Raw genomic sequence first — 25,832 nt, forward strand, 5'->3', positions numbered from 1 at the left:
GCCTGGGAGACAGAACAATACTCTTGTCTCAAAAAAAAAAAAAAAAAAAAAAAAAAAGCCAAGTCATTTCTATCTCAACTAATTTAGGATGTTGGCCTTCATAACATCAAGTTATTTAAGGTCTACCTTTTCTTTGGATAGAGGAATGCATTTTATCTTGGGACCCATGCTCACTGGGCTATAATTTGCTAAGTGAAGGCGTTTTGCAATGGCAAGAAAAAACAAGTACTTAAAATGTTAGAAGCTTGCGTAGCATAACCCTTCCAGCTACTCTTTTGCTCCTGAAGGCTCTTCACTGGCCCGCCAAGAAAGAGATGCCTTATCTGAGTTCTTGAGCACACTCTCCGGCTCTTGACACACTGAAGTGAGTATCAAGTCCACAGCTGCTGGCCAAGCTTACCACACTCCAGACTCTGCACAAGGAAGGACGAGACATACTGAAATGAAAGCATCCGCACATCAGGAGCGATCTTTTTGATGTGCATCTACACAATCCCTATCATTACTGCCTGGAGCATCAATCAAACATTTTTTTGCTGTCATATGGCTTTCATTCTATCAAAAGTAAGCTTGGGTCATGGCCCAGAGTGTTTTGTGAGCTGAGCAACAGACCATTGCAATGTGATTTCCACTACTTGGTTGCCCTCTGACATGGACCTACATCAGCAGGAGGAGGGAAAATTAGGGTGCTGGACATGGCTACTTAGGGGATTAAAAGATGTAAAATGGATCCATTTTCCCTAATAAAATTCATAGATGGCAGGGGTAGGGACATACATGAGCAGATAGTCATACTCACACTTCAGCACGAGAGACAGATATGATGTGGATGTTCCCAGTTAAGTCCTAGGATCCTAAATCCCATGACCTGTAGATTTACTTCTACTGGCAAAATCACCAACCAACCAAAACAAAACAATCCAAAGCACTAGAATCTTTTATAAAATAAATCCATCTGGTTTTCCCTCTGCCAGACCTTCATATTTTAAGGCAAGGTATCTTCAGTAGGAATCTTAAACATTGAGAAAGAAACAATGAAACCTGTATAAAATTCCTAGGGGTTGGATTGAGTTACTTAAAAAAATATACGCACACTCTCATGTATTCGTGTGGCACTCCAATTTTAATCTGAAAGATAAATTGATTGCGTGTTCACTGACCAAGTTTGATATTTTATCTTTAAAAATATATCATCACTAATTAAAATAAAAAGAAGGCATGATATTGATACGCGCTTTGAAGTATAAATGGCTCGCTAGTGTTCAAACAGTTACGTGCATCAGTAACAACTTAACAAATTGTAAAAAGTCCATGGGCACTTTTGTTTTACACATAATCCTTTATTTAATCAGCCCAATTAAAAATATATCAGAAAACCAAACTATGGTGTATTTTTATCTGAACCTTGGAAACAAAAGAAAAATTTTAGAATTATCTGACAAATTGCCAACCAGACTCTATAAAAGTCTCTTATAATGAAACAACCATTGGTGAAGTGAATAAACCACTTATTTCACTACACACAAAAATCTCACTCACACTCTGAAAGTAACATAGAGTCTCAGACAGAGCTTGTTTGCTCAGAAAGGCTATATACCTGGATAAATAGGCAATTTTAAAGTTGGACTTTTGATTTTACTTTCGATTGTTTTCTCCCATGCCTCCTCATCAACTGACTGTAATTACCCCAGGTCAGAGGTGCATAACTATGAGTGGGGAAGAAAGGCCCAGGAAAGGGGAAGGAGGTACAGAAAAGTCTGGGAGAGAGCTTTGCCAGGTCACTAATGGCCTCTGGGGCAACAACGTGGAGAACAGGCTGATGCTTCTCCTTTGATCTTCTAATTCACAATGATCATTAGTATTAACTCCGATTCTTCTGGGTGAAGAATTCCAGCTGTAGCCTTTTCAGTTTACCTGACCTAAGAAAATTCATCACCCATCCCATTAGGATTTCAATAACCAGCTAAGAAAAAGAAAAAGGCAGTTGCCCCAGAATCTGGAAACCACCCGCTTCATTATTAAAACAGAGTTTATATGATGTATATCACAGAAGAATTAGGGCATTCCAATATTCCCTTCAAGTAATTAAATAATCGACTCCATTTTCCTCCCCAGACCGGTGATTCCCACTTGAGTGAAAAATAGTCAGGGTCCTTATCTAGTCAAAGTAGAAATATGCTATCTTCAAAGTAGCAGAGATCTTTTAAAATTAAGATAAAGGATTTTGTCATCCAAGCCTGGGTTAGTTTCAGCAAAGCCTAGCTTTGGTCAGAGGTGAAGGTGAATGGCAGTTACGTGTAAGGGTAAAAGTAAAAACTATGAAAATATTCTTCTTAGGTATGTAAGAGAGCTAATTTCTGATAGGGTACATGGACATCTGAAAGGAAAAAAATTTTCCCACATCTTTATATTAGTTTTCAAGGCTCTTAATTTAATGATCTGTCTGCAGATAACACACAGTGAAGAAGGAATCAAAGTTCCCTGCTATCTCTACAAACCACTTCCCTTGGCTCAGACACATGATAATTAAGGTAGATTAGGATTAGTTTGAAGAAGAAACTGCCTTTCTCAAATACTTTGTATTACCCTGATGAACAGTTCAGGATGAATGTGAGAATACAGTTGCCCTGCCCCACCACCTTCTCAGGACTCCCCCTACATCTTTGTTGAAGGATGTTGGCTGGTGGGGCTTAAAAGGAATATTCACTGTTAAAATTGGCAGCATACAGAGGTAGGCAATAGAAAGAGAAATAGAAATGGAAGGAGAGGAGAAAATTTCGTCTGCTACCTGCCCATGTGCCTACCTATGAGTTCTTCTATCTGCCTTTCAACTTTTTGCTAACTTCAATCAATGGAAAGGATTATCCAGATACCAATTAGGTGTACTTTTTCATTGTAATAATTCATAATGTTTAGAGAATAATTCTTCCAAAATGGCAAGGAGAGATATGACACTAAGATGACTCCAACAGATCTTGTTACTAAAAGCGAAACCGATGAAACAACATCTGTCTCTTCTAGAGCATTCAATTCCCAATTCAATTCCATTTACTCCGTCCTTAGAGTGGCGGACCCGCAGGGCACTTTTCATCTAATAGTGTTTCTATGGAAACGCTATTCTCAACCTGGAAGATTCTACAACCTCTCACATTGGCTTTATCCACAATGAGAGGAAAGTCTTATAAATCAGAAATCAAGACATATATTTGGCCACACACACGCAAAAACTGTGCAGGCTAGAAGTGCGCGCACACACACACACACACACACACACACACACAAAGAAACAAAGAAGAAAGAAAATCGAACAAGAAAACTTGGCACATAAGTGTGTCTAACTTAGAAGCAAAGTTTGTATCTACAGTAAGGCTTAGCCAAATGGGATCCTCAGGATGGTGAAAGAATGGGGAGTAGGAGAGAGCGTGAATGAAAATCATTTCACCGTCAGGATCGCCACCCCGACTGGTCAATGCTGGATATTGACCTGTGAATGCTTTCTTCACCTGAATCTGCAGGTATGCTTTCTGACTACCTCTCTTCTCCCTAACTTTCGGTGTTCCTGGAGGCACAGAAGCTCCATGCAGAAAAAATATAGTCACTGAATATTTTAAATAAGAACCACATTAACCATTTTTCTATTTAGATTAGACTGCAATATGATACGGTAGGGAAACAAAAAAGAAAAAAAAACCTTGATTTTTACCTTAAACATGGCATTTACTCCTTTTCCTCATTTTCACTAAGCCCTTGGACACACATCTTTATAATACTATGTAGCAAAAGAACTGATGATATGCAAAACACATCCAGCCTAAGCACTATGACATCACAGGCTATGTTTACAGTTGGAATAATGCCTTCAAGAAGGAAAAAGAAACTTTGATATGACATATGCCCCTGAACTGATTGTGAATACAGTGACTCATATGCAAATATTAAGCACATTTTAATTGTTTGCAATAATTTATCTTCAGGCAAATGTAAGTATTCTTATTAATAAATGTCTTTATTTTCTTTGTAATTCTCTCTTATTATTTAAATCCTGTCAGTCATTCTTTTCAATTCCAGGGAATAGTTTCTTTTAAGAGACCCTCTCTACTTACAAACTCTGGCAAACGCTCAACTAAGTCTAAGGTGGGAATCTACTTCACTGAAATTTCCTCTTATCCCATAATCACCAAAGTTTAAAACTCGTTTCCTTTTTCTTTTATTGTTTTCATTATATACAAGTATGTCCAGTTTAGCTTGCTAGAGACCATGAGTCCAAGAATGAGGCTTTAGTTCTCTCTTTGGAGTAGTAAAATGTGCTACTGATTAAATCTACCTGTGGATAACTACAGACTGGCACATTTTTCTTCTCATGCAGCTGGGGTGCAAATTCAGAAAGGTTTTTTTCTTTTTTTCTTTTTTTTTTTAATTCAGGGCCTATTCTACTCCTCTAACACAGAAATGCTTTAAAGCTCTCTCAAGGGCAGATTTTTTTCACTGAATAAACCCAATGAAAGGGTTGAGCCATTTATTTTAAAAAGAAATAGGAATTTGCTTTTAAAAGGTATGGGAGGTTTTCAAATATGCCTTTTGGCATTAAAAAAAAAAGATTAGTTTATAATTTACTAATAAATTGGTATTCCTATTGTTTTAATTAGCCAGAATTTCAATGGTTCTTTTATATCTAGCAAGATTTCAGGAAGGATTTTCTAGATAAGTTGCATTTATCATATAGCAATTATGTGATCATTTAAAATTTGTACAGATAATTCCTAATGACTTGTGCATCCCTGAAGACCTCTCAGAACTTGAAATAAAGTTACCAAAGAATTAGTACCAAGATGTCAGTAGTTACTTACATTTAGACAAACAACAACAAAACTCTCTTTAGATTCTACAGGAGTTTTCATAGAATTTATTAGAATTAGCTCTTTACTATAAATATTACCTAAGCAGTCCATGCATTCCTTCAAGAAGGATACAAAACAAGGGTAATGGGTGTTCCTTATTACTGGAGGTCTATTTGCTCTTGCAATTAGAGAAGAGGGAAGGAATCTTTTTCACTGGGGGAAGGAAAAGATGAAAATTTTAAACGTATGTCCTAACTTTGCTCTTCAGATGATGTTATAAGAGCAATTAGATATTTACAGACCATTATCATTAATCAATATTTCCATATGAGCAGATGGCATTGGAGTAGGTAAGGGGGATAGAAATACTCAATGGAAACCACAAGGCAACACCTATAAACATTCATAGAAAGCCAGGAAAACATGGATGAATGGGCTTCCCCTTTCAGGGCAGTGGCACAGGCCAGCAAAGACCTCAAAACTGAAGACTATTATCCAGGCCTCAAGAAATCAGGCAGTTTATGAATAATTTCTATTACAATTGCCCCAGTAGCAAACACATAGTCCATATAAGCAAGGCAATGCATGTAAAATCATGTGGGCTGTTAGAAAGTTTATTTTGGTTTTGCTTGTTTGTTTCAAGATAATATAGCTCTCTACAAAAGTCTTCATAAGGGTTCAACCTAGGAAAACAGGAAAACTAGTGGATGCATAAAATAACTTGCTTCTCTCTCTCCTGATTCTGTCTGAACCAATATTTGATTATATTTTATTCAGGGGCACCTCAGCTTCAAGTAAAGCCAAAACTCCTCTGCAGATTGAGATTGGGCTGAAGAAATCTATTCACTGTTTCTGTTAGTCTAGGAAATAGAAATTGTTTGGTTGTGACTTCAGGGCCAACCTGATTTGATCCCACCACACCAACTCATTCCACAGAGCAAGTTAGCTGGTTAGCTCTGGAGATAAAATATCAGCATCATTGCATCTGCATCATTGTACTACACACCTTTGACCAATTGCCACTTCTTATCTAAATGTCATATCATTCGTTTTCATGATGTGCCCTCAAGACCTGAGTCCTCTTTGCCCCCAGTTCATTAGTGACTGATAATCTTCAATGGGAAACTTGCAGGAGTCAGATCTCAAAACATCTATCCACGTGTAACAGGTGTCAGATAAGTAGTGGTGCCTCAATCAGAATTTAGGTAAAGTTGATATGATGTTAAAATCATAACAGCTAAAACAATCGAAATCTTCAACTAATTTCCAGCATAGCCCAAGCCCTAAAGTTTGCTCCAAAATTTTCAGTGTAGTCTAGTTACTGTTTGAAATTATGATGGGAAGAAGAGAAGAGAGGAAACTTTTTTTTTTAAGCTGCTCTCAGTTTTTATCTTATTCACTGACACTGGAAAATCTGGATTAATTTATACCCTTGAGTATGATTAGAAGCACAGCCTCTATCCAGAGGAGCAGAACCAACATGGCCTTCAGATATCCCCTGAGTTTGTCTCTCTGTATCCGTAAAACTCACTGAGGAACATAGCTTTGAAAGTGGGCCCGGATATGAAGGTAAACAGGCTCCGCATGTGTTTATGACAATGCAGGATTAACTTTAATATTTAAGGAATAAATGACTTTAGGAAAGCAAGCCAAGATAAAAATAGTAACATAAAATATTTCCTCCTGATAGTAAAAAACAACCCTCAAGTGTTTTTAACATTTGGTCATCTACGTAACTTTGCTACAACCTGTCTAAATTCATCCTTTGTCTCTAATATTGAAATTCCCCTGGTCAACAGTCTTGTTGATTTTTAAAATACTATTTTATCCACAAATCTTCCTTGTGTCTTCTTCCTTAAATCAGTGTGCACTTGCAAAGATATCCACCAAAATATTATTCTTATAAATATTTTGAACATGAAATTCATTCAGGACAATAACCAAACAAAACAAATCCCCCAGTGGCATAAAGCCCCAAATCTCCAGATTCTCACATCTCCAGGAGAATTCCTGCAGTGAAAACAGCAATACTTGCACAGACAATATAAACTGTTACGGTGCTTGAAAAGTCACAAGGGACTACACAGGAAGAGCTGACTCTATATTGCTGTTTTCCTTTACAGTTCTAAATACAGGGACAACTTTCACTGTGGAGCTCTGACTTACATGAATGTGTTGTAAGGGAAGCCAGTGCATTCAAACCATTTAAAAGCAAATTATGTGATCATCTTGCCATTGCAACATGATTTAAATTTTTGTGGACCATTTGTTATAAATGTCCACTAAAGCATCAGAAGATATTAAGTCTCTCTCTAGGGTTTGTCTTACTTTCTTCTTAGTAGGAGATGGTTCTGAGCACTTAAGGGTCACACTTAGTAAATCAACATCATTAACATACATACTTAAAATCACAAGTGCACATGAACACCTAAACCTTTTAACTTATGAAAGTTAACAAAATCGCAATAGTGAATTTTAAATAAAATTTTTCATGTGGGGTATGTAGCTAAGAAATAAGTGCTAACACTTTTGCGAAAACTGTGGGAACACAGTGATTTATGAAATATTTCAAGTCCAGAGGGATTACTTTTTTCTCATTTTTTTCTATAAAAACTGGTTCATTGTCCATATTTAGTTTACATATGTCATTTAGAATCCACTTACTGTTAGATGCTGGAACAGCCACGCCCTCATGATATTTGTGGCTACTTTGGGAAAGATGCCACGCTTTTTGTGACGCTTTTTGTCCTTATCAGGGTCATCATCGTCACCTGTGCTGGGGGAAGCTACACTGTTGTCCAAGCCATCACCTGCAAACATAGTGAATCAAATTTTGACTGATGCTACCTTGACATGCTTTATTCAAATAGAATGCCTTTGGATATAAACAAAACCAAAAGAGCAAATTTAAATGATTAATAGTTTCTTTGGTACTGTTTTTTTGTTTTGTTTTGTTTTCCAAGACAAAGAGAAAGAACAAGGCCTAGGCTCAAGAGTAGTCAGATATAAAGAACTTCTTCCAAAGAACATTGCCAAAGGTCAAAGGGAATGGAGGGAAATATCCAATCCCCTTGTGGCTTTGTTGCTATGGTAATTATTTCAATATGTATAGCTGAGACAGGCTAAGTGTAACTCCAACTGGGGAGTTAAACATGGTGGCAGTCATTAGCAGTGGCACTATTGCTGCCTGGGCATGCGAATCCCACAGTCATTAACACTGACTTGTGAGAAGATGCATTTAAGCTATCAACTATTTCCACACGCGATCTATCTTAAGACTAGTTAAACTAGGATGGGGAAATGTAGGTAATCCACCATATAAGCAGTTTGATATAGGGATGCTTCAAATAAAATATAATTTTTCTTTTAATAGAAAGAAAGCATCAAGTTTAGTAAGGGAAAAACCCCTGACATAGTTTCTTAATTAGAAAACAATTACTGTGTAAATCAAATAAGGTAATGGTAAATTAACAGTAAATTGGAATTACATTACACTAACAATTCAGGCAGTTTCTAAAATTCGTGCTAGATTTAAATTTTCCACACTGAAAAATCACCTGCTATCATATTCCTCTATATTGGATCCTATTTTTCTATTTATTTTTATAACATTTACACTGTTTCTTGTAGAAAATATTTTGGCTCTGTGACACAATGAAATTTAAAAAGGTAGTTATTTCTTTTTTTATAATGCCATATTTAATAAGAAAAATAAAAATTTAACCCATATAATCACACTGACCAAAATAAGTTACAAGGTACAAATGGAAAGTAGGTATTTTTTGTGTTGGCATCAAAGTCAAAAGGGAAAACCACAATGGACAAGACCCACTACACTAAAAAGTAGCTTAGCTTGGTCTGCCATTCTCTTAGAAACCAATAGGTTGATCTGGGCCCAAAAGGAAGAGCTATAGTGGACAGGCTTAGAAATTAGGTTTAAAAAAATACACTCAAGAGCACATTTACTGGTTTAAATAAGTCATTGGAGGGCCATCTACAGGACCCGAAGAATCTGATACTTTGGTAAGACAAGTTTCCTGTACATAGCCCCAGGTTCATTTCCATGGCTTCATGAATTTCTATATTTCTCATTTCTGTTATTAGGTCCTACATTAAAAAATCTAAAAAAAAAAAAAAAGTCTATTTCAATTTCAATTATTTCTGTCTAATCTATAGTAGGTATGCTGCAACTAATCAACTATTCTTAACAGCTCCCTCAGCAGACCCACCTCTCTCTCATCAGAAAAAAAGAAAAATGTCCCTCAATTTTTTTTAATTGCCTTGACATATACTGAGCTGAAGTTTAGAAAGTTGTTGGGTGAGGAACAGACTAATTCCAATATTTCTACTACTATTACAGAATATGCTATAAATGCAAAACTTTTGCAAAACTTCTCTGAGTCTAACATTGCATCATTAAAAATCCACAATTTTATTATATTTAAAATCCGTCTATTTTGTTAAAAGTTTCACAGAATCACAGCTTGCATTCACTCGGAAAAGATCATAAGAACCCACCACTCCAAAGCCATCATTGTATCAGTGAAGAAAACGCTATGTTACCTGACTGGTTCAAGGTCATGTACCCTGGCATGGAACTACTGGGGTCTGTGCTGCACCAGACCCCCACATCTGTAAATCAGCACTCCTTCCACTCAACCAAACTATTTGCATAACCAAGTATTTTATGAGACATCCCCTTGGATTTGCCTAATAAATTCTTTGAAAGTCCAGTATTTAAACAGGCTTTTTATTCAGAGAAGCAATTTACCATATAAAATAACAATTCATTAAAGAAACATGAGAAAAGAAAACAACTCAACAGCATTTAAATTTTCAATGGGCTAATCCACTTTCCATATGCAAAAGGTAACCAAGGAAAAGACATATATGACTTGATCACTGATTAAAAATGAAAAGCTTATAACCTAACAATACTGTTTTTCACCACCTCCCCATGATTGTTTTCCACCTTTAAGAAAAAATAGCCTTTTTATCCACCTCAAACCCCTTCAGATTAATTTAGCAAGCAATGCCTAGTGCCTGCCTAGAAGAGAATTCATTGATAATTTATGGAAATATCTACTATAATCCAGCAGAGATGACTTTTTTCCAGCTTTGTGCATCAATAGATAATCAAGGCCTTAAAGCAACCTTAGCTTCCCATTACCTCAGGCAAAAGAATTCCTGAAAGCGTGCCTTGAGGGCACCTGAATTATATACTCCATTAGGAGAGGAGGGCTTTCTGCATTCCATGTGTAACACTCACCAGAACCTTTCCTGTTTATTTCTGCTGTATGAAAGCAGAAGCATTAGGAACAGAATTTTTTAAGTGAAGACTTATGTAGATACAATGGAAAAACCTTTCAAGCAGGAGCCAGATCACCCCCTTCAGTCCCTGGCAGTGACCTCTCCTGAATAAAAGGTTTCTATTACATCATTAGCTCAAGCCAAAAACAGCCTTGGCTTAACGCACAGTTTGTTCTTCCTACTGTTTTTAGGCAAATACAGCTACTTTACTCCCATCTGGGAGGGAAACTACACTGCTGGGTTGTAATCTAAGACAAGATTTTCATTGGAAGCAAATGCTTTCAATCCAGTGTAAATACTGGTGCATGTTCAGAAAAGCCTAAAACAATAAACCCTGCTCCTTCCCGACACAAGTTCGGGAAATGGAGAAGATGGGGAAGGAGACGAGCATAATAAAAACAGACTATTCTAAAAGCAAACACTTTCATAGATTTTAATAAATTGTTTAACCTCTTCCACTTTCTAAAATTGAAAATTGATCTGGAAATGTCTCAACCTCAGAGAAAAGTCTAAACGGTCAATTGTACCTTTAGCATTTCCATTCGCTCCGCAATTTGATATAGTCACCTCAATGTGGTCTCTCGAGAATTTATTTCCTTTTTTATTTTTAAGATCACTAAACAAACTTGGAGAACCGCCGGCCGACCACACGGCAGCAGGCAGCAGCTCTGAACCACATTTGTAAAATGTCAGCAGTGACTTCATTCCTGGAGCTGACTTCTCCTGCCGCCGAATGAAGGCAAACTGAAAAGGTGGAAATAATCATAAAAATCATGCTAGTCCATAAACAAGCTTACAGCCTCATTAGGACAGCAGTAGGCTCCACTGGGTGATTTATGCTCGTTTTGCTGATGCCATGAGGAAATGCCATAGGGCGACTTTAGCCAACCGCTAATGGTTTCTGACAGCTTCTTAGCAACTAGTGCAAGCAACGTTGTGGCGTTTGCTAGTGACAGAAACTGAAAATGTCATATTATCTGCCCATGTGTCATGAAGTCCGTGTGGCAATTAACTAGCAGGCCAGTGACTGAGGGGCCAGAAGCTCCTGAAAATGGCCTTTGGCTATGCAGAGGCAGCCGCTGGGGCAGAGCACACACAGGCCGCAGATATGCAACATTCTAATGCAGAAATCCACTCCCTGCAACTTCCTGGGCTCTGATGAGACCCGGCCACTCCAATCTCTTTTTTCCCCCTCAATGAAGTGAAACTCTGGATTCCTCTCTCTCTAGGCACAGGCTCAGGTATTATCAGAAGACTCTAAAGCAATCTGCTTTGATATGATTATCCGAATGGCTCCTTAATTGGCGATACCTGGTTGTGTGCCTCTTGAAGGCTGGATTCAAAGGTGCCAGCTACAGTATTTTGCTATTCTCTCACAAATTAGTCTGAAAGGATTTAAGATCACTGGAGCAGACTCATTGCCTGTCAGATTTCGAGGAGCAGAGGAACTCTGCACAGCAACAAGACACTATTTAAAAAACACCAGGCTTCTAACAAGCAGGGGGAGAATCTTGGCCACACTTTTCAGTTTCCGAGCTATCAAAACCATGCACTATATGTCAAACTGTCAAGCCTTTCAGCGTGGGCCATTTGCCCTTTCAAATAATATTTAAGAATTGTTTTTACAAAATTTTATAGGCCATGGTCTAGTGAAAGAGGCCAACCAACAAAGAAAGGAATTTGTACTACAATTCGTCTACGGACAATTTCTTGTGAGACCTGGGCCTGTCCCTACGGAGCAAGGCAGGTGACCTGTGGCAGCTCCCAGGCTGTCAGAGAGCTCAGATTTCAAACACGCTCAACTCAAACATCCCGAGTCGCCTATTTAAGCATGCCCAGGCATTTAGACTGTGCTATCTCGTGCCTTTCAAGGCAGGATAAAGCGGCATTTATCGTATTCAGGCCATTCAATGGGTCAGACTGACCGTGTCAGCAGGGGCTCCTCTCCGGCAGGTCAAAGCCCTGCTCCCATTTTTTTCTCTCCGTAACTCCCTCTGTCCTCTCAGGACTGCTGTTTCCCGAAACCTACTCAGAGTGAAGCAACAACAAAACCCAAAGCAGCTCCTTAGATTTACAACACAACTGATCAGAACTTCCTGTGCCAGTGAGCCATCAGGTAAAAATAAGATGGGTTGGCCGGGCGCGGTGGCTCACGCCTGCAATCCCAGCACTTTGGGAGGCCGAGGCGGGTGCATCACGAGGTCAAGAGATCGAGACCATCCTGGTCAACATGGTGAAACCCCGTCTCTACTAAAAATACAAAAAATTAGCTGGGCATGGTGCTGCGCGCCTGTAATCCCAGCTACTCAGGAGGCTGAGGCAGGAGAATTGCCTGAACCCAGGAGGCGGAGGTTGCGGTGAGTCGAGATCCTGCCATTGCACTCCAGCCTGGGTAACATGAGTGAAACTCCGTCTCAAAAAAAAAAAAAAAAATAAGATGGGTTGTCTGTTAGAAAGTTCTTTATGTCATAGAAGCAAAACTCCTAATTAGGGAGATGAACTTTAGACTGCCAGGGCAAATGAACGTGTAAGGTTGTGGACCCCCTTGTTTTCCTAGAAGCCAAGCTGGAAGCCACAGTGACTTCGAGATCTGTTTGCATTTACAATTTTGTATCGAGACTCCATCGTTTTGGGCCATATCCTCTCTTTAAACTTTCTTCTCTTCGAGTGTTTTGGAATAGTGTTTAATCCCAAAACGTACTGGGACTCAAATGTCAGGCCATTTATAGTTGTGTCTTTTGATACTGAGTAAATTCTATTGTACCTTGAAAGTTTTCCAAATGGTCAATTCAAAAGTCTGCCTATGAAAGTACATAGTTCATGTTGTAAGGTGGCTACCTTTTTATGCAAATAGGACATTGCTGCATAATCTGACTGTCAGCAAAGAAAGCATAACATGAAGGTTTCTTTTTTCTCTTGCATGTTTCTCCTATAGAGTGCCTACAGGAGGGAAAATAGCATCTCACCCCTTAAAAAGTGTGTAGAACATTCCTGCCTTGCTAGTGGCTGCTGATGCAAACATCCCATCAATATGGAAAGGCTGGGTTTCCTCTGCAGTAGCCTATCTGGGTGTGCCTAATGTCCAGGGTTATTAGGAGAAATGTAACAACTACCCCAAACCCATTTCTTCAGGTCATGGTTGAGTCTAGTTAGCTAGAATTCAGGTGGGATAATGTTTCTGTGGCATGTTAAGAGGATAAATGGTGAGAATTGTAGATATCCCTTCTTCAGGAATCAGCTAGAATACTTCAGAGGTCTTAAGGAGATGTTTTATCTTCATTTAGAATGTATAATAGCTGCCACAATAATTTTTCTAAGGCACATATCTGATCATATCGCCCTGGTACTTAAAATCCTTTGGTGGCAGCTACCCTTTGCCTTTAGAATAAAGGTTATACTTCTTAGCCTGGCGTGGAAGGCCTTTCACGATCTCTCTCCTGGGTGTTTTTCCAGCCTAGCATTTGCCAAGTCCCCACATGCACTGGCACTCACAGCCCCACCTCCAGTCCTGAGCAGACCTGAAGTTGACAGGGCACCATGCACTGCTCTCTCTACCTCTTTGCATTTCCTTATGCTCGCCCCTTTCCCTGCAGTAGTCTTCCCTTGCTTCCCCCAATGACATGGCAAACTTCCTCGAGGCCTTTACGGCTCAGCTCCACGGCCATCTCCTCTAAGAGGTATTTGTTGGACTGTAGCTGATTTAGTGACACTCCGCTCCTACCCACCAACTGAATGATTTTTCTTCTCCTGACATTCCTCCATCCTAACACTTCGCTAAAACTGTTTATTTCCATATATCTTATCCTGATTTGATTACAGTGTCTGAGAAGGCGGGGACCAAGTCATGCACCTCTCTGCTCTCAAACTTCAGTGTTACCCCAGAGTACAGTGTACAAACTTGTTCATTGCTTGTAAAATGAATAAACGAATGCATCTTTTTCACTATAGGAAGAAAACCATAGTTTCCATTTTCATCTCTTACTTTTCTTTTTGAGACATAGCTAAATTAAACTCTTGAAAAATATTCACCAATGAAATTCAATAAATAGCTATAGAAAAACATATAGAAATACATTCCCCAGAGCTGGAGCATTTCTTCTAAACCTTTAAGATCATCTTGGACAAAAGATGGACTAAGAGTTAAGGTATCAGAATCCTTTATGATGTTTACCATAGCCTTTCAGAAATATATTACTACTTTCTGCAATTATAATTTAAAATCATTTAACTAAAATTTCTTGTTCTTTGTGCATCTTTTCTGAGCAAAGGTTATTTCTTTCAGCATTTTTTCCCCAGTGAATTAATTTTATTCCCCTCTTTGCACATTTCTTAGGTTTACCATAGCTGAGAAACTCAATTGTTTCTAAGCAGACAATTTGATCCTCAGCTCAAACTTCAGGCCAGCATTTTAAACACCAAACATCTGGTGCTAAATATAAAACTCCAGAACTCTGGCTTTCCTTAATTTTTTCAAGTAATTGTATCAGCTTTTCCCTGAAGACATACTACAACCCCTTAAGTCTTTTCTTTTTTATTTTTTAAGAGGCAATGTCTCACTCTGTTACCCATGTTGTAATGTAGTGGCGCGATCATAGCTCACTGCAGCCTCAAACTCCTGGGCTCAAGGGATCTTCATGCTTCAGCCTCCAGGGTAGCTAGGACTACAGGTGCATGCCACCACACCCAGCTAATTTTTGGTAGAGACGGGGGTCTTATTATGTTTCCCAGGCTGGTCTTGAACTCCTGGCCTCAAGCAATCCTCCTGACTCAGCCTTCCAAAGTGCTTGGATTAGCTGTGTTAGGCCCTGTGTCTGGCCAACCCCTTAAGCCTTATTACACAGTTTCGAGAGAAACACACTATACTTCATATATACACGAAGTATACAACTCTGTAGCCAACATACAAATATTTAATGATCCAAGTTTAACTTTAATTAGGATTCTGTTAACTTCTTGCCCTCACTTTTGTATCTCCTCTTATCTGTAGGTGTTTAAAGCTTCCTTGTTCTTCTTAGCTCAAAATGATTCCCAGTTAATAAAAAGAAAACAAAAGAAGGCACATTCTCATATATTTTACCACCCACAGCTTTCCTGAAAATTCTGAAGCAGTTCCTTTGGAAACCAAAATAAAAAGTTAGATGTGGGCACCTGCTGTGGCAGAGCTGAGTTCTAGAAGAGGCTTAACAAGTGCCCTGTGGTACAGATACAGCAGTGGCACTGACGGAAAAGATGGAGCTAAGAATGGTGGGAAGAATACGCAAACTTTAGATAAACGTCTCACTGGCACTTACAAGAAGAAACAGCTCAATATGCTTCCTAAAGTTGGCTCCACAGAGATCTGCCATCAGGCTTTTCCTTCCTAGAAGCATTTAGGTTTCTTAAATGCTCACCGAAATTCTTAATAGTTAGGACGGGTGTGGTGGATCATGCCTGTAATCCCAGCACTTTCGGAGGCTGAGGTGGGCGGATCACCTGAGGTCAGGAGTTCAAGAGCAGCCTAGCCAACATAGCAAAGCCCTGTCTTCACTAAAAAAATTACAAAAATTCACTGGGCACAGTGGCTTGCCCCTGTAATCCCAGCTACTTGGGAGGCTGAGGCAGGAGAATCGCTTGAACCTGGGAGGTGGAGGTTGTGGTGAGCCGAGATCACACCACTGTACGTGAGCCTGGGCCACAGAGAAAGGCTCCATCTCAAACAAAAAAAAGAAAGAAAAGAAAGAAATTGTTAATAGTAACCAGTGTGGAATAAGCTCACAGCCTTTTTCTGTCCTTTAGTGGACTCCTGACATCACAGATACCTAAAGGAAGAAATGGAGAGTAGGAGACTAGAGAAAATACTTCCTCCTATGAATTTACTGCTCCCCCTCCTCCACTAAAGGTTAAAATGTAGCATTTAAAAATAAGCCCCATATATGTAACCACCTTTTTCATAAAGTCATTCTTGTTATTCCTTCATTCATTTAATATGCTTCATTTATTTAAGCATATTGATGTCCCAAACACTAGGCCACCACTTAGGGACATACATGGTGAACAAAATCAGAAGGTGCTTGCTTCTATCAAGGTTTCCAGTTAGAGGGCCCTAATGTTAAACAAAATAATTACAGTAATAAATGTACAACTGCAAACTGAAGCTCTGAATTGGAAAAAAGCACACATCTATGAGTGTGTGAAACAAAAGGGCTTGACTTAGGCTGGAGTGATCTTGAGCAGAAACCTAAAGGTGGAGAAAAGTCAACTACATGTAGTGGGCAGCCTGAAAGGGCAGAGGAGAGCATTCCCCGCCAAAGGAACAGCATGTACCAAGGCCTTGTGTAGCTGAAGAAGCTGGAACCTGGGAAAGCAGAACAAGATGAGGCTGGAGAGGTAGCAGAAGGGCCTCACAGGGCCTTGTGGGTGTTCATCCCTAGGGTTCTGAGAGTCATGACCTGTCAGTGAGTCATGAGTATTTATGGGGGCATGAGTGTCCTCTCCACGGCATGCCCTAATATGATGTAAATTTTGTCAAACAATGTTTCACTCCCCAGTCTCTTTCTAGTTCAACCTAACAAATCTAGATCAATCTGATTCCAAATGAAGATTAAAGAGTGGTGGGACAATGTAAAAACAATGAGTCCATTCAGGTAGGCCCCCATTTAGGCACAGATTACATTCTTACATTCTGACATGAATCGGTAAGATGTCCTCTTGGACATTTCAAATGTATTTTTGCATAGAAGTCAGTTGTGAATGCTGTCAGGTCCCAAAGCCAGCTCAGCAAAGTTAACGTAAATTTTTTTTTTTTTTTTTTTTAGACAAGAGTCTTGCTCTACCGCCCGGGCTGGAGGGCAGTGGTGTGACCTTAGCTCACTGCAACTTCTGCTTTCCAGGCTCAAGCAATTCTCCTGCCTCAGCCTCCTGAGTAGCTGGGATTTCAGGCATGTGCCATCATGTCCAGCTAATTTTTTTTTTTTTTTTTTTTTTGTATTTTTAGTAGAGATGGGAGTTTCACCTTGTTGGTCATGCCGGTCTTGAACGCCTGCCCTCGTGATCTGCCCACCTCGGCCTCCCAAAGTGCTGGGATTACAGGCTTGAGCCACCGTGCCTGGCCAGTAAAAGTAATTATAAAGTGAATAAAGCTCTAACTGATATCTGAGCCCTGACTGCAGGAAGAAAGTATAAGAATAAAGGGGAAGATGGGTTTCTTCTCATATTCCTTTGCACAGAGACAGTTTAGAAAAATTTTAAACTATGTGCAATTGCCCTGAGCACCTCCCTTTGCGTATCTCTCTTCCACTGCATAGCATCCCTCCCCTGGAGTTTCCACATGCTCCAGTGCCTTGAAGAGGCTCATGGCATCCCACTGTGGTTACCTCACCTGGACCCATTCTTCTCCTGATCTGAACTGACCCTCATCATCTTTCAACAATCAAAATGTCTGTCATTCCAGGCCTGTTTGATATAAGCTAGACTTCAGGTAAAACCAATTCCAGAGAACTAATTTGGATGGGGATAAAATAACTGATGCCCTCGTCATCTTCCCAGAAATGTTGGCACCTTTGAAAAATCCGTTGTTGCAAATGAGTGAATCTTCAAATGGCAGAATTTTAGGTAAAGTAATAAGTAAAGGTTTTTAAAACATGCAGATCCTGTTGGGGTTTGTTTTTTTAATCAACAGATGCTATTCTTATAAAAGAGTTCATGGTCAGTTTCCAAACTGATCATTATATTCTGCCATCCCTCCCCGCTGTTTCCCTCTGTTTCCCCACAATCCCTGCCATTTACTCCTCCCTAGATTTGGGAAGCTATGTGTTTCTGACAAGTTTTTTCACAGAAATTGCTGTGACGGTAAATGAGTTCTGTGGATGTAACACAATGAGATACAAGTAAGAGATCTAGGCTGAACATCTGTATGTATATCTAGGTCCTTCATAATTTGAGCATTTATAAGTCAGAGATTTCCACCCTGTTGCAATAAATTTGGAATAACTTCTTTAGTATAAATAATTCATTCAATTAAGCGTCTATCACTTCATGAGTCTTCACTTTTGACACAAATAATGTATAAAACATAATCGGGTGAAAAACATGGAAAGAAACCAAATAACTGAGACTCAGAATGAAAATATTTACCAGGTTTTCATAGAACAACAACAACAAAAAATTATCAAAATGTGAATGTGTATTGGATGGGATTAAAGTAAGATAGCAGACATTCTACATTCGTAAAAATTAAGAATTGTTCGTTGGAGTTGGTCAGTGTTCAGATTTATAGTTTACTTAAGATTTATTTTGTAAGGGTTCATATAAATAAAGTACCATGGACACATACAATATACACCAAGAAATAGGATAAATTTCCCAAGATTTTGTCCCTGAATCATTTTACTTTGTTCTTTTGAGATAGGAATACCTTTTCCTAGTAATTCAATATGACTTTTTGACTTGAATTCCCCTCGGGGGAACAACAGCAAATTAGTTGCCTACACACAGAGGACAAACAGCAATGATGAATAGGAAAGAGAAAAAAAAAAAAAAAACACAAGATTTTACTCATTTTTCATCCATTCAGCATTTTTTTTTTTTACAACTAAACGTCATGAAAAATCCCTGCAAAACAGCATAACTTTTTAATGAAGTCTTAGAAACTTCAGGATGTGAGTACACTGCAAAATATTACTGAAATCTATATATTTACATTATCGATAAAACAAAATGGAAATCCCCCAATCTTTTTCTAAGGGAATAAAGAAAATACACTTGCAAGTGCAAAGGTAAAACAGTACAAAAGTCATAAACTTTTATTTTGAATCAACAGCTCAGAAAGAATTTTAGGAACCAGTACCTTGCCTATTTTTTAAAGTTATTTTAGTAATGCTAGTTCATGACTCATAATATGCTCCCCAAAATACAGATAAATGCTCTATTAATGAATGGTCATAAACTTCTACATAACCACAAAAATAGTTCATTTTAGGAAAAAAAAAGTGTCCTATATAAGATCTCACAGACAGGCAGACACACACATACACATACACACAAAGACAACATTTATTTTTGTGATACTTGCAAAAGCTTGCTATATAATTTTGTTTTAAACTTCCATATTACTCTGCATATGTATTTGTTATATATTTATATATGAATGCATATACAAACACTTTTATACAACAAGATAGCATTTATTTATCTGAGGTCACTTCTTCAACAAACTCAATTAAATAAAATACACCTGAAAAGTAGGATTTAAAAAATAAAAAAAGCTTTCTGACATCCAGATTAGAAGCAGTGCTTCTCAACATGGGCTACATTTAAATCATGTGGTAGCTTTTACAAATCCTGATGCCTACACTGCACTCAAGACCAATTAAATCAGTATTTTGGGAGGTGGGGTAAGATTTCAGCATTAGTGATTCTTTTTTTTTTTTTTTTTCAGAGACATTTTAGAGACATTTTATTAGATCTGGAGGCTACTCATGGGCCAAAAAAATGCTGAATATCCAACAGACCCAGCAGATGTTCCAACAAGTGCTTAGCTTTTATTTTTGTTTTTTGAGACCGAGTCTCGCTCTGCTGCCCAGGCTGGAGTGCAGTGACACGATCCCTGCTCACTGCAACCTCTGCCTCCCAGGTTCAAGCAATGCTCCTGCCTTCGCTTCCCAAGATTCTTAAAGCTCCAAGTTGATTATAACATACAGCCAAGCTTGAGAACCAATGGATTATAATCATAGACTATATGTGGTAAAGCTCATATACTTTCTGCAGAGAACTGACCATAAGACCCTCAATAAGAGAATAGTTACATTTAATTTAGGTGCGGTTCTCAAGTTTGCTCAGCTAGCTTCTGGCCTCACAGTTTGTAGGCTGAGAGCTTTGTAAAAGTATAAGATGATACAGAGGCAAAAGAAAAGACCATAACAGGGATTGCACATAAGGCCCTTTTAGCATAGAAAAAAGAAGTTATATAAATGCTTAACGGGCTGCATAAACAAGGAAATATATAGCACAATGCATAAACCCATATGTCCACTGACTTAGTTTTTTAAGTGTTTTAATCAGATATGAGAGTTATGTGTAGAGTGGAAACATCTTCATCAAGAATGTCCCTAAACAATTGTCACTAAACAATTCTGTTCATCTGGACCACATCTTTCCTGATTGACACCAGATATACCAGGATAACATGTCTGTATTCTCTCTCTCTCTCTCTTTTTGAGACAGAGTCTTGCTCTGTTGCGTAGGCTGGAGTGCAGTGGTGCGATCTCAGCTCACCATAAGCTCCGCCTCCTGGGTTCAAGTCATTCTCCTGCCTTAGCCTCCCAAGTAGCTGATACTACAGGCACGTGCCACCATGCCCAGCTAATTTCTATATTTTTAGTAGAGACAAGATTTCACCATGTTGGCCAGGCTGGTCTCAAACACTTGACCTCAGGTGATCCACCCACCTCAGCCTCCCAAAGTGCTGGGATTACAGGCGTGAGCCACTGTGCCCGGCCAATATGTCTGTATTCTGTAGATACTTTTTTTTTTTTTTAACCTCTGTACCCTTACTTTGCTGGTCTGTGTGGTTACACAGACCAGAGCCTCCACAGCAATGAGCATTTTGAGTCAGCTACATGGGTTACAACCAGTCCACTGTCTGGCTGTTCCTGGCTTCCTGGGAATCTTCTCTCAAGGCACTCTCCTGCTCATCCCTCACTGATGCCTTTCTATTCTGTTTCAGCCTGTAGGGAGGTGTGGGGGAAGGTAAAGGTGTGTGCAGGTAGGGCAACCTGAGCCCTAATGATAGAGAATGAGGGATGAGAGAGTCAATTTTAGCTAGAATCAGGCAGAAGTTGGAGGGAGACGAAATGCCAAAGGTCAAGGGGGAAAACAGGAGATACTATTCTGTCCGGTAGACTTCTTTGGAGACAAAGTGAAATGGAAGTAGACTGTGAAATGTGGATTAGCAAGTGTTTGGGAGAATGAAGAGATATTAAATATAGTTAGAAGGAAAATGGGCAAGAAAGAAGTTGGGATGAAAAAAATAAAGACTTGTAATTCTCTTACCGTAAAGCTTTCTGAAAATCCAATAGTTTCTCAAAACAAAGGTTTGAGAATTACTAGCATGCATCAGTGATTGCATCTGACCTTCTCTCCTTTGATTTCCTGAGGCTACAGTTCTTTTGTGAATTTGCAGTGCTACTCAAACCTGCCACTCGGTGAGTTAGGGACGCAGGCTTGCCTTTGAAAATAATTGCACTTCACGAAGTTTGATTACTTTGGTGGGCACAGTAAAGATAAAACTAACTTTCTCGAGCAGTGCTGCTCAAACTTTCATGTGGATACAAAACAGCTGGAATCTTGTTAAAACGCAGATTTAGATTCAGTAGGGGAGGAGCTTAAGATTCTGCATTTCTAAGGAGCTCCCAGAGACTGCTGAGGCTGCACTGGCGGTCCAAGGACCACACTGTGCATCTTAACAAGGTTCTGGTGAATCTTCCCCTCGGGGCAAATAAAGCTAGAAAGTGTGCTGGGTGCACATGAATGCCTCACTGATGTGCGATGTGGGGACAGCCTCCAGTCACTCCAGGCAAGGAAGACTGTAGCTGTGCCCACTGGACAAGAATGGGACAAGGCTACTCTGAGCCCCATTTTTAGTAAGTGACCTCATGGATATCTCCAAGACAAACTGGCCTATCAGAACAAGCCAAGATGAATCACAGCTCCTCCTGTTAGCACTGCAGGCGTCTCTCCCCTTTACCTCCTTAACCTGTACAATACCTCACTTCTAGCCTCCTACTTTGGAGGTATTATAAGAGAATAGCTTAGCTTCTTGGGTTCTTTGTCTGGGTTCATGTAAATCCCAGCTTTACCACTTAATAGCTGTGTGACTCTGGGCAAGTTATTTAACCTCTCCAAAGCCCTGTTTCACCCCTCTGGAAACAATGAACCTAGTAATAGTACCTACACCTTAGAGTTGTTGGTGAGATGAAATAAAATCAGCTATATAAAAATGTTTCACACTGTCTGGCAGGAGTGGCTTAGCTCAGTGAATGTGAGTTCTTGTGTTTCTTTTGTCTTTTTCTTTCTTTCTTTGAGACAGTTTCTCTCTTGTTGTCCAGGCTGGAGTGCAATGGCGAGATCTCGGCTCACTGCAACCTCCACCTCATGGGTTCAAGTGCTTCTCCCACCTCAGCCTCCCAAGTAGCTGGGATTACAGACATGTGCCACATGCCTGGCTAATTTTTTTTGTATTTTTAGTAAAGATGGGGTTTCTCCATGTTAGTCAGGCTGGTCTTTAACTCACGACCTCAGGTGATCCATTTGCCTTGGCCTCCCAAAGTGTTGGGATTACAGGTGTGAGCCACTGTGCCTGGCTTCTTGTGTTTCTTTTGCTAGTGAGTACACCATTTGAACAGAGGAGGATTAATCTGAATCCCCCACTCAAAGCTCCAAAACGACCATTGCTACTCTTGTCATCTCTCCCCATCCCATTCCCATTCCTAGCAGCCTAACTTTTCCAAAATATCTACACCCATTCTCCTATCATGGAATGCCATGTTTTTTCTTTTCTATTGTTTCTCTTCTTTTTATTTTCTGCCCCCCCCCCCCAAAAAAAAAACGCTTCAAAGGGACTTGGAACTTTGCAAGTGTGCTTCAGAGTGACAGTGGGTGGCAGTGCTGCCTAAATAGTGCCATCACATTAAGCTGGCAGCCAGTTGATGGATGAGGATACATTGGAAAGCAATTTTTACTAATACAAGGTTTCTTTTCTTTCTTTCTTTCCTCCCTTTCTTTCTTTCTTCCTTCCTTCCTTCTTTCGAGGGAGTCTCACTCTGTCACCAGGCTGGAGTGCTATGGCGCGATCTCAGCTCACTGCAACCTCGGCCTCCCATTGTTCAAGCAATTCTCCTGCCTCAGCCTCCTGAGGAGCTGGAACTACAGGCATGCACCACCACACCCAGCTAATTTTTTGTATCTTTAGTAGAGACGGGGTTTTATCATGTTGGCCAAGATGGTCTCGAATGCTTTGTCCTCCCAAAGTGCTGGGATTACAGGTGTGAGTCACCACACTTGGCCTACTTAGTACAAGTTTTAATTTCCCACACAAAATAGGTTAATTTATGATAACTCTCCCTCTGCCTTCTAAATAATATTTCTGCTGCAGCAGTCTTTTGTTTGTTTGGTTGGTTGGTTGGTTTTTCTGGTTTGTTCTTTGAGACGGAGTCTCACTCTGTCGCCCAGGCTGCAGTACAATGGCGCGATCTCAGCTCACTGCAACCTCGGCCTCCCAGCTTCAAGCAACTCTCCTGCCTCAGCCTCCCAAGTAGCTGGGACTACAGGTGTGCGCCACCATGCCCAGCTAATTTTTTGTATTTTTAGTAGAGACAGCGTTTCACCGTGTTAGCCAGGATGGTCTCAATCTCCTGACCTCATGATGCGCCCTCCTCAGCCTCCCAAAGTGCTGGGATTACAGGCAGGAGCCACCGTGACCAGCAGCAGTTTTAATTTTTTATTTTATTCATCTTATTTTAGAGATGGAGTCTCATTATGCTGTCTGGGCTGCTCTTGAATCCCTGGGCTTAAGCAAGTCTCCTGTCTCTGCCTCCTGAAGTGCTGGAATTACAGGCCTGAGCCACCATGCCAAGCCTCTGCAGCAGTTTTTAAGAGCAAAGATTTTTGTTTTACTGATATAGAAAAAAAATTGTATCATTTAAGAAAGTATCTTTCAGACCCAGGAAAAGTGAGATACACTATAGAAAAACAGGGCTAACTTTCTATCTCTTCTCTAGACAGTAAGAACAATAGAAACTCTTGCTTTTCTGAATTGTCTCATTTAATCCTTTAAATATCCCTAATGCACAGATAAGGAAATAGGCTGCTATACAGATAAGGAGTGCAAATCCTTGTGGATTCAACCCAGATCTGACTTGAGGCTAAACTCCTAATCACTCTACAACTACCCTTTCCATTTACTCCATTAGAGTTAATGATAATAATGAAAGTGCATTTCTTTACCCTCTAGAAAGGTATCTGAGGGTAGAAACAGTCCTTTCTTATTGCTGTATGCTCCCCACAGCCACACGTCTGTGCTGTAAAGCGGGTTCGTAAACCTTCCCTGAAACATATCTTTTTTACTGAAGGCAAAGAAAAAAGAGACACAGAAGCATGTAATCTCAGAGTAGCAGGTAAGTGCATCTTAGTCAAAGTTAAATATAAAAACCACCCCTGAAATGTACAAGGAGGAAAACAAATACCAAGTGTTTACAGATCCAGAGAAAGTTCACAAGAATGGGAGGATGCCAGCCACAGTGCTTTGTAAAGTCAAAAATAGCCACATGGCAAAAAAAAAAAAAAAAAAGGAGGGAACTTTCCCAAATGTGCCTCCAAAAGGAGAAAATCATAGAAAAACTTAATGTAAGGGGTGGAACATGAGCAACTAGCTATCCAAATGCAGAGGGGAATCCTCTTTTAGCTGGGGCATGGTCCGAAAGAAGCCCCTTCCTGCTTTCAGAGCCTACAAGTAGTCCCCTAGGAAATGACAAAAATGCCCATGCCTAGGGCATCAAGAAGGACAAAGCAAACATTTTCCAGCATCACACAAATGGTTTTCAAGTATCACTCCATGTCAAGAATCTGAAGTTCTGCTAATAGAAAAGTTAACAGGCCAGTGCCCTCTCTTGAGACCCCCGTACACACTATGAGATTGGGCAATTCACACTGACCAGGCCTGGTCAGGTTGCTCGACCAGAGGAGCGAAAAAGAGACCAACCTCACAGGAGAGTTATTTTTCACTCACCATTTATGTCTCAAAGAAAGGCAAGTCTCCCCTGCAGGAGGCATACAGAAACACAAACAAGGCTGCCTTCTGAAACACCAGCCTGGAGGGAAGAACACTCACACATTGCTTTCCACACACAGGAGAGAGGTTTTCAGTGATGATGTCACAAGTGTGCTAACCTGAAATCTATCTGGGGTGAGAAGGAAGCCACAGAAACCAAGGAATTATTTCCTTCTCTGCTGTTGATCATCTTCTGAATCTAGTCTTGCCCCCAAACATCAGCTAGCTGGAAATGTCTCTTCCCCTTCCCTGGTCCAGCCCCTTCTTTCCCCAAAACTGAATACTGATCCCCTGTACTGCCAGCTGCAGGGATGATCCTCTCCTTCCCAAACAGATCTCCAAATGCTAATCGCAGGCCTGCCTGACTTCTGAATTGGCCTGTGGCCTAGAATTCCTTGTTGCTGGCCCCACCTATCAGACGGGCTATGCCAAAATGCCCAGGCCTGAACTTGCTACACACTTTGGACGCTAGATCTTGAACCACCCAGCTGCCGGCACAGCGGCCAATTTCTAGATCCAGATTAGGTGCTCCAAACCCTCATTGCTTTTAACAGTGGGGGTGTTTCTGCCCTGTCTCAGCCTCTTGCTGCCCAGTGGCTCTGTGTTGCTGAGGTTCTAGCACATCTTCTAAGCTTCAGCATTTCTCATCTGCCATGCAAAACTGGGAAATGGCCCCAAATCACAGCCATTCAGATCCAGGTGGTCTGTGAGAGTATACTCTAGATACATGCTAAATATCAAAATTTACATGCTAGATACCAAAATTTACATGCTAGATACCAAAAGATGGTGTGGGAAACACAACTTTCCCTTTTATTTCTCATTTATAACCAAAGAATTTTTTCTTCCAGAAACATCTCTAAAGTAATTCTCCATAAGTC

General features: G+C 39.9%; 1 protein-coding gene across 4 annotated transcripts in view; it reads right to left on the reverse strand.

The window, feature by feature from the left end:
* Window positions 1-25,832, reverse strand: part of MEIS1 (Meis homeobox 1) — a 139,455-nt gene that overhangs the window by 52,963 nt on the left and 60,660 nt on the right. For all 4 annotated transcript variants that reach the window (XM_032291931.1, XM_032291933.1, XM_032291934.1 and 1 more), the window contains exon 8: window positions 7,503-7,648. In XM_032291931.1, the coding sequence (XP_032147822.1) occupies window positions 7,503-7,648 (146 nt within the window). The remainder of the gene's footprint in view (window positions 1-7,502; window positions 7,649-25,832) is intronic.

Source organism: Sapajus apella, unplaced genomic scaffold (genome assembly GCF_009761245.1).
Source record: "Sapajus apella isolate SASKATOON/1434 unplaced genomic scaffold, GSC_monkey_1.0 scaffold26, whole genome shotgun sequence".
In the NCBI taxonomy this organism is placed as follows: Eukaryota; Metazoa; Chordata; class Mammalia; order Primates; family Cebidae; genus Sapajus; species Sapajus apella.